This window comes from Streptopelia decaocto (genome assembly GCF_964273445.1).
Source record: "Streptopelia decaocto genome assembly, chromosome: 13".
NCBI lineage: Eukaryota > Metazoa > Chordata > Aves > Columbiformes > Columbidae > Streptopelia > Streptopelia decaocto.
Window position 1 is genome coordinate 1,576,951 of NC_138668.1, and position 9,325 is coordinate 1,586,275.

At 52.0% G+C, this 9,325-nt stretch overlaps 1 protein-coding gene across 2 annotated transcripts; it reads right to left on the reverse strand.

The window, feature by feature from the left end:
- Window positions 1-5,561: 5,561 nt before the first annotated feature.
- COX19 (cytochrome c oxidase assembly factor COX19) lies at window positions 5,562-7,988 on the reverse strand. 2 transcript variants are annotated; one of them, XM_082064602.1, is made up of 4 exons: window positions 7,482-7,988; window positions 7,275-7,386; window positions 5,982-6,095; window positions 5,562-5,788 (listed from the first exon to the last, which is right to left on the reverse strand). In XM_082064602.1, exons 1-3 carry the CDS (start codon window positions 7,774-7,776, stop codon window positions 6,008-6,010), a joined length of 495 nt encoding a protein of 164 aa, XP_081920728.1. In that variant the 5' UTR covers window positions 7,777-7,988; the 3' UTR covers window positions 5,562-5,788; window positions 5,982-6,007. The 2 variants fall into 2 exon arrangements, 1 of the variants encoding a protein (XP_081920728.1); XR_014185314.1 differs by lacking the exons at window positions 7,275-7,386; window positions 7,482-7,988 and adding an exon at window positions 6,707-7,254 and having other exon boundaries at window positions 5,562-6,095.
- Window positions 7,989-9,325: the final 1,337 nt, after the last annotated feature.

The window sequence follows — 9,325 nt, forward strand, 5'->3', positions numbered from 1 at the left end:
CCGCTAAGGGGACACCCAGTGCCCCCAAAGGCTGCTGAAATACGGAACGCAGTTTGGTAACAGAGAAATGCAAACAGAGCAAACAAACTGGAGCTGTCCTGCAGAGCATCTCCTGCCTCCCACCTGCTGCCCCAAGAAGCAGCTTTGCAACCAAGATCAGCCCAGGTGTGTGAGCAGGTCCTTGCTGAGCAGGGCTTGCTGGCGTTGAGGAAACTAGAAATGCTTCAGCTCCTAGAAGGTTATTAAAACAGTCAAAGGACTCAGCTGCCCAAAGGGGCTGCAGAAACGGCTCCCACTGCCTGCTTTGTAAAACCACCAAGATGAAGTGAAAAGCCTGGGTCAGGCTGAGCCATCTCCCTGATTTCTTCACCCCCTGCTCTCTTTTTGCAGGGCTGCTTCCCACCGCTGCTCCTACCAGAGTTTTCTATAAGGACCTGACCAGAAAAGCATCTACAGTACCAGGTGCTTTATGGTATCGCTCTTTACCAGGCAGCGGGACACACAGCCAGATGGACCACAGCATCCCTCCCGTGTCGGTGGGAACCTGCCTCACCCTGTGTGGGAGCTGGGCCGGCAGCTGGGGAGCGGGAACGCGGGGGACAGCAAGGACTGGATTCGGGACAGCAAGGACTGGATTCGGGACAGCAAGGACTGGATTCAGCCCAGCAGATGCACTTGAGCCATTCGACACTCACACAGGTAACTGCGGCCTTTCCTGAGCTATTTGGTAAATGCCAGACTTGGCCGGGGTGTTTTTCACCCAACCAAGGCCAGGAGGAATCAGCGAGTGTAAGACTGATGCACCTGCTCACGCCAAGTCCCAAGATCTCCTCGAATAATGGGAATAAACAATCCAGTTTTGAAACAGCCCGTGTGGTGCTAGAGAGAGAGCGCGAGCATCAGAGCCCCCAGGAAGAGCAACAAAAATCTGCCCCGTGCCATCACCGGTCCCAGGAAACAAAAAAATAGGCATCAAAGTCTATCAGTTCCTCTGCGCACACACATTGATTGGACTTCTAGGTGACTTTCTATGAAGCTCCTATTTTGAGCAGTGATCAATTATGCATTTCGAGCCATATGGCACCTTCATTCCACAAGGAAGGCATTTTGTCTTGAAATTGGTAAGCTAGAAAATCTGCGGCATCCTGACAGATGCAACGTTGCCAGCTACTCACAGAAGCAGAATCATTAGAAGAAAAAAGAACGAGAATAAGATTAATCAATATCCAATTTCCATGGCAGGGAAATGGACCCTTGTATGTGCCCTTCCAAACACTCTTTGTTTTTTTAATTAATATGAGTCAGAGCTCTGATTTTTGTGGGAAAACTGACACAATATGGCACACACCCAGTTTAGCAGGAGGATCTCTTCTGCAAGTCAGCTCCTCCAGGCAGAAAAGTAACTAAATTCCTTTGGGGTCACTGGATATGTGACCAGAAAAGCCCGCACTCTCGTGTACTAACAGAAACACCATTCCCTTCCCACAATCACGGATTGGAAATGTAGGAACACACTGCTCTCCAGTGGAACCAGAACACCCAAAGCACTTTTCAGAGCCCACAGCAGGAATGGATGCTTTTCGTACATTTTGTACTTTCTTTTGCTGCTCTTCTCTCACATCCTGCCTGCAGTATTTTCCGATCCCAGCTGCATCGGTGCAGTACCCAGGTTCAGTTCCAGCAGCTCGGTGCGAACGGCGCTGCCTCCCGGCGCTCCCCAGGCCCGCTCGGAGCGGGACAGCAACGGGGTGACACGCAAGAGCTGCTCCAACCGACCCAGCGCCCTCCCAGTGTCAGCGCTGGTTAAGCCCAACCTACAAAAGCAGCAGGAAGTGAAAGCGATTTTGTTTTCTGCTGCAAGGGCAATTAATCATCAGCAAAGGTCAGTAACTCCGTGGTCTCCAAAGGAAAACAAGTGGGGGATTACTCACTGTGTGATTTTCAGCCACAAAGACATCTGTGGCATTGAGGCGGGCAGGACAAATTGGGGAGATACTTCGGAAGAGGGTTCGGGGGCAGAACAAGCGCGGGGGTCAGCTGGCTACAGCCTCTGCTGTGTGTAACCTGTGCACAGCCCCAAACATTCACTTCAGGGGTGCCTACAGACACAACCCTTCTGCACCAGCTGGTATCCCGCATCCAGGCTGCAGATGCAGCAGCAATCCTTCCTCAGCACAGCGGCACAGGCTCGTCGTGCTCCTGCAAAGGACTTTGGACCATGGCCCACTTCCAGCACACGCACAGGAGGCTTTGTACAGGCTTTTCGATGAAAAAACGCTCAGAGCCTTGGAAATGTTGATTAAAGCCTTTCTTCCTTGTTCTGCAGGTCGTTGCGGTTGTTTGGAGAGATACACCTAGAGCTCAAGGTCTCCCAGGAAGACATAACGAGTGTTGGCTTGCAGCAATGTTCTTTCTGTAACTAACCGCAGTGATCAAGGTTAAGCTCTTTGTGGTTGGATAGATCCTAATCTGAGCAAGGAAAGGGGGAATGCGTGGGCAAAGCTCTAAGTGCTGGCATGCAGAGCTCTGCTGATCCAGCGCCCTCCAGGGACAGGGTCCCAAGCAGGAGGGTCCCTAGAGCTACAGTGTGAAGAGCCTTTGCTGAAGAAACACTACAGGAAAGACGACTACAGCCCCCTCGCTTATCGATTTCTATTATGGTGTTAACAGCTGACATAGATCTTCAACACAGTCAACACATCGTCCTGCTCCGGGCTGTCCCTTCCACACCTGCACAGGCTGGCGGTTTTACATCCAGCCCAGCACAGCCACGTTTAACAGCAGCATTTCTCCCGCTGGCGGGTCAGGAGCAGCGGTCGGCAGGCGGTGCTCCGCCGCAGCGCTGGCGCAGGCACGTTTCCCACATGAAGATTAATGCGCTTGGGCAGGACTTACCTTGCTCCCGGTGCCACAGCAGCAGAGCCGCTCGTCGGCTCCAAACAGCTCCATAAAGAAGCCGTTGCCCCGACAAGCGCCGCCCCTGCAGCGCACACGCCTCAGCTCCGCGCTTCCACAACACGCATTTTCCCAGTTTGGTGTCTGGCTTCTGGAAAGGTTCCTCCTTGGCACAGGAACAGGATAGATAACCAAGAACTTACGGCTTCCCTTTGGCTTATACGCCGCTGTCATTTCAGTGGAGCATAAACCAGGATCCCGCAAACAAAGCTAAAATAAAGAGGATTACATGGAAAGGCTTTAATTAACGATCTTCACGTTGGTGGGAATAAATCCAAGAGCATTCTGGGATGTCTCCCAGACAACTCCAGCATTGCAGGGACTTGTCCCATAGAGCAAGTTGGAAAAATTGTTTGACTCCAGGCACTGATTGAATAATGACTTGTTTTTCCATTTCTCAGTTGAATCAGATCTTAATCAAGATCAACCGGTGGCCTTCACAGGCTCCGAGCTCACCTTACAGCTCCACTACACGTATTCCCTTTCCAGCTAATGCCTTACGGCCAGATCTGTGCCTTTGCCAGTTCCACAAATTTTGGGCTCTCCACACACAGCCCCTTTCTTGTCCCAGCACGAAGGGGACAGCGCGGCGACACTGACTCACCGTGCTGGGAGGTGGGATGAAACGTGCCCGTGGATCTGGGCAGGAGGAGGCTGCTCTCAGGTTGGTGAGAGGCGTTCCCTGTTCGGGTGCCAATTATCATGTCTGCGGTCACTTGGTGAAGGATGGAGCGTGCTCTGCCCGTTTTGGTGGCGCAGCAGCACAGTCCGTGCAACGCAGGGTCCTGCTGGCAACATCGCTGTAACGCCACAGGCCCACGAGCAGCACAGAGCACTATTCACTTTGGAACGCCGTGGAGCTTTTCGAAACCGCTTTTGTTCCCACCATCCCTCCTGCAGCAGGTCCCAAATCTGGGCCTTGGTCACTATAAACAGAGTCTGCAGCGTCCCCTCCTTCGGGGTGTAATCTCAGCTCATTGAAACAGAAGCCATCGCACCAGCTCAACAGTCAAAATTCAATCACTCCAGACTTGAAAAACTTCACCTTTTATCCTAAAATAAGCTGGAAGAGAGAGGCGCCATCCGCTGTCTCAGGAGAAAACGCGTCCAACTCATGAAGTAACTGTCTGGCCAAACGAGTGTGCAGAGTAACATCGCAAAGGCGAAGCCACCACAGTAACAGCCCCAGTTATTCCACCACCGCCAGTGGGTTCTTTCACACCTACCAGGGCTTCCCTTCACCTCTCACTGCCCAGGGAGCACAGAAGCATGAAATTTGATTTCTTTCTTCTGAAGATGCTGGAGATTATTTTAATAATTCTTACTCAGTTATCACTGAAAGAAAGCTCTTGTTCAGTGGTTTAACACAAAGTCTTTTAATATCTGTTTCAACAATAAAACCTCTGCTTTCTCTTCTATAGATGTACTAATCTCAACGGATATAATTTAAACAGCAGAATGAAGCAGAATAAAAATATGCAGCAGCAGGTGAACATTCTTTTCAAACAGGGACCCGCTCTGCACTATCTCCAGTCTGTTCAATCAGATTAGACCTCAGCAACAATTTAAATCCTGGCTCCAGCCATCAGTATGAAGAGCAGAAAGTGTTCTTTTACCCTTTCCTGGATCTCGGTGGAACACAGTGAAGCAGAAGCAAAAGGAGTAATAGCAGAGAGCAGGAAAGGTGAGATGTATCCAACAGAACATGCCAAATAAAGGAGAAAGTGCAGGAGAACCACCTTGGCAAAGAGTGTGTGTATCGCTGCCTGCAGGCCCGGACCCGAAAGTGTGCAGCGTGAGCACCAGATGCACAGAGAAATTATTCACTACATCTGAATTTCTTTTAAAAGAAAAAGAAAGAAAAAAAGAGCAAGGACACAGCAAGAAACAGAGTGGAAAACAGAAAAACACATCCGCACAATTCACACCATTCACAAATTCATCGTCTGCTTAAAAGAAATTTCTAAGGGGCTAAAAGGCAAAATTATTTTGGCATGAACCCAGCATTAAGAAAGACTCATTTGTATTAGTATATACAAGAGAAAAACCACTGGCTCTGATAATTCATGGTAAGTTACACAAACACCTGTAAGGCCTGACCACACGTCTACTGTATGGCCTGCTGCATTCCCTTCTTAATGTATGGGCTGCAGCTATACATTCTGAGGTGAAATACTGTATTTCTTAGCTAGCTTTCTACTCTGCTTTTTAACGTAAAACACTTGTTTTAAAAGAATAAAACAGTCCCGTCATGTTTATTTCTACAGTTCAGTTACTTAGAACACAACTGAATACCGTTCCCATCTCCACACCGATTTTGCTATAAAGATATTAAGAAAACATATGGTAGCTCTACTTCTAGAAATGAATGTATCCATAATTAAAGACTCCCAGTTAAATGGTGAAATACAGGAGATAAACACGGCTGGCATGGTAAATAAAAGCAGGATCACCACCTGACTAGTGTGGGGACCTAGAAATACTCTCCCAGTTATGAAGGTTAAAAGATTGAAAACCCCACCCAGGTGCCCAAGTGTTTTCTATACAGGGTGAGTAGGAAACCACCCCAAACATGGAGATTAACACCAGCATTTGATAAGAAGCAATTTGCAAGTGCCACAATAGCTTTATTTCCACCTGACAAGCAATTGCTGCAAGCATATTATTAATGCCCACATAAGATTAATCTACAGTTCCAGATCTACACAATAAAGGGGTATTTTTGTCTTGTTTTAAAATAAGACTTCACTGTTCTTACAGAGACATGAGAAACATTTCGGGCAATAATTGTTTTCTCCTGGGCAAAATGTTCTCATGGATCTTTAAGAGCCGGCTAGAGAAATTAAAAGAAAATAGATAGCAAATACTTGTGGAAAACAGACAAAGGCAGAACTTCTGCTCATTTAAAACCATATCTTATGTTAGGAAAATCAACCTTTGAAGGGAAGTTCCTTCAGGAAACACTTCCTATTGCACTAGGAACAGAACGTACAATATGTACTACGTAACAATTGTGCTTTCCATACACGAGGAGGGACGTTGTCTTTCTTCATTACAACTTCTCAGGTTTTGCTTCTGATTTTTCATCTATCAGATCTTTAAATCCCAATTTTTCCAGTGGTTCGTTAGCCATAAGTTGCCTAAGTTAAAAACAATAAAACAAAGACATTACTCAGAACACAGTCTATAACCAAGAAAACAGCAGTATTTTCTATTTCATTTCATATTATTTACTCTAAAGAAGGACAAGGTGTCCATATGGAGCAAAGCCTCAGAAATGTCAGTTTTGGGAAAGCAACGTTCAGGGATATTTTCCAATTAAAATTGTTGTTTCCTGATACTTGATATTGAAGAAGAGTTTCCTCAGGAACTGACCTGACTCCTGGTTATCTGTAATTGACAGAGTGCAGGAGAGCTTTCTAAAATGTTACCTGTCCCATTTGCCAGGTTTTTAATGAGACGTTGCTTACAGCAACATTCCTGGTGACATTTTACTTCGCTGTGGTGATTTTCCAACTTCTTGTTTCATTTGCAGCCCTCCCCAGCACCAGCCCATGCAGTGCATGCAAACGGAATGAGGCGCAGCTAATAACAGGCTTTGTGCATTTCCCAATGGGCTCCCTGGCTCGCCACAGAACAGAAACATCGCAAAGCGACGCCAGACCCCAAACACCCCTGGAAAACCAACCACCAACACTTTTTTTCACTTGAACCAATCATAGGGCCCTTGTGGCCAGGAAGCCAATGGGACCTGGGGTGGGTTAGAAGGGGGTGGTCAGTAGGTCAGAGAGGTTCTCCTGCCCCTCTGCTCTGCCCTGGGGAGACCACACCTGGAATCTTGTGTCCAGTTGTGGCCCCTCAGTTCCAGCAGGACAGGGAACTGCTGCAGAGAGTCCAGCGCAGCCACCAAGATGCTGCAGGGAGTGGAGCATCTCCCGTGTGAGGAAAGGCTGAGGGAGCTGGGGCTCTGGAGCTGGACAAGAGGACACTGAGGGGGGACTCACTCATGGGATCAGTATGGAAAGGGGGAGCGAATCATAGAATCATTTAGGTTGGGTGAGACCCTCAGCATCGAGTCCAACCATAACCCAGCTCCAGCACTGAACCGTGTCGCTAAGAATCCCATCTGTACATCTTTTAAACCCCTGCAGGGATGGTGACTCCACCACTGCCCTGGGCAGCCTCTTCAATGCCCCACAGCCCTTTCTGTGAAGAATATTTTCCTAATACCCATTCAAACCCCCCTGGTGCCACTTGAGGCCGTCTCCCCTCCTCCTGTCCCTCGTTGCTGGGGAGGAGGCCCCGCCCGCCCCGCTCGCCTGTCCATGCGGCACTGCAGGTAGGCCATGGCGCGCTGCCGGCAGGCCCCGCTCTCGTAGCCGCTGTCGCGCAGACACTCCATGAACCGCTCCTTGAAGGCGCTGCACTCCCCTGCAACACACAGCGGGCCGCGCTACCGCCGGGCCGCGGCGGCCCCGGGACGGCCGAGGGGACGGGGCGGGGGAGCCCGGGCCGCGTTACCGCACCGAAGTGATCCAGCGGGAAGGCGCCTTTGTCCGGCGGCCGCGGCTTGAAGCTCTTGGCGCTGAAGTTCATGGCGGTGGACATGGCGGCGGGAAGGGGACGGGACAGGCCCGCGGTCCGTCCGGTCTCAGCGCGGCCGCGGGGGGGAGCCGAACACCGAGCGCATCGAGCGGAACACGTGACCGCGGCCGCGGGGGGGAGCCGAACACCGAGCGCATCGAGCGGAACACGTGACCGCGGCCGCCCCGCCGAGGAGGCGGGGCCACGCCGCTGTGGCAACGGCATCGGCATCGCCATGGAACCGGAGCGCCGAGCGCTGCGCCGGGAGCGGAGGGGGATCCAGTATAAATTGGGGAACGAGCTGTTGGAGAGCGCTGTGGGGAAAGGGACCTGGGGGTCCTGGGGACAGCAGGATCGGCGCGGCAACGCCGCAGGGCGGGGCGATGACGTCACTGCCGCAGGACGCGGGTTGCCATGGAGACGCCGCCGCTGGCCGCCATGTTGCGCGCGGCGGGGCCGTTCCCCCGCACCCCGGGTGCGACCGACCTGTGCGAAATAAAGAGACTTATTCTCATAAAAACCCTGTTGGTTTCTGATTCACCCCCAGCCTCTCCATCGGGAAGGAGAGCAGTGGTCACGGGGAGCTGCCCGCTGAGGGGCTGGCAGAAACGGTTTGTCCGCTTAAGTGTGTTCGTTTGGAAATGAAGGAAAAAGGAGCAAAATTCTGGTGCCAGCAAATAGTTTACACAAGCTGCAGCCTCACCTGAGCCTCTGCCGCCCCTCCCAGCCCAGGCTGCCCTTTCCCCTCCGCCACGAAGCGCGAGGTCCTCGCCCGTCGCTGCCGAGCGCTGGGTCTTGGCTTAAAAACCACATTTTTTAGGGCTGTCAGTGTGACCCGGAGCCCCGGGAGCAGCAGGCAGGGCTGGGCCGCCCCTGCGGGAACTATCGGCTTTCCTTGGAAATCCAGGCGGATGTCGGAGGAGCCGTCCCTGCCCCGCCGAACTCTGCCGTCAGCCGCCCGCGGCGGCAGCGGCCTGGGCGCTCATCCCTCGTTAATCCTCGCGGTTTAACACCCACCTGATGGACGGCTCTGATTTATTTTACTCCTCCTGCAAGCGACGGGCGAGCAGGCGGTTTCCTGCTGTGCGGCACGGAGAATCACAGAGTCACAGGGTGTCAGGGGTTGAAGGGCCCTGGAAAGCTCATCCAGTGCAATCCCCCCATGGAGCAGGAACACCCAGCTGAGGTTACACAGGAAGGTGTCCAGGCGGGTTGGAATGTCTGCACAGAAGGAGACTCCACAACCCCCCTGGGCAGCCTGGGCCAGGCTCTGCCACCCTCACCGGGAACAAGTTTCTTCTAAAATCTAAATGGAGCCTCCTGTGTTCCAGTTTGAACCCATTGCCCCTTGTCCTGTCACTGGTTGTCACCAGAAGAGCCTGGCTCCATCCTCCTGACACTCCCCCTTTCCATATTGATCCCATGAATGAGTCCCCCCTCAGTGTCCTCTTGTCCAGCTCCAGAGCCCCAGCTCCCTCAGCCTTTCCTCACACGGGAGATGCTCCACTCCCTGCAGCATCTTGGTGGCTGCGCTGGACTCTCTCCAGCAGTTCCCTGTCCTGCTGGAACTGAGGGGCCACAACTGGACACAAGATTCCAGGTGTGGTCTCCCCAGGGCAGAGCAGAGGGGCAGGAGAACCTCTCTGACCCACTGACCACCCCCTTCTAACCCACCCCAGGTACCATTGGCTTCCTGGCCACAAGGGCCCAGTGCTGGCTCATGGTCACCCTGCTGTCCCCAGGACCCCCAGGTCCCTTTTCCTATACTGCTCTCCAACAGCTCGTT

Coding starts and splice junctions, on each gene's coding strand:
- COX19 (XM_082064602.1), bottom strand. CDS start 7,776: ATGGCGATGCCGATGCCGTTGCCACAGCGGCGTGGCCCCGCCTCCTCG. Junction 7,387..7,481: donor CTTCCCGCTGGATCACTTCG/GTGCGGTAACGC, acceptor TGTGTGTTGCAG/GGGAGTGCAGCGCCTTCAAG. Junction 6,096..7,274: donor CTGCAGTGCCGCATGGACAG/GCGAGCGGGGCG, acceptor TTTTTAACTTAG/GCAACTTATGGCTAACGAAC.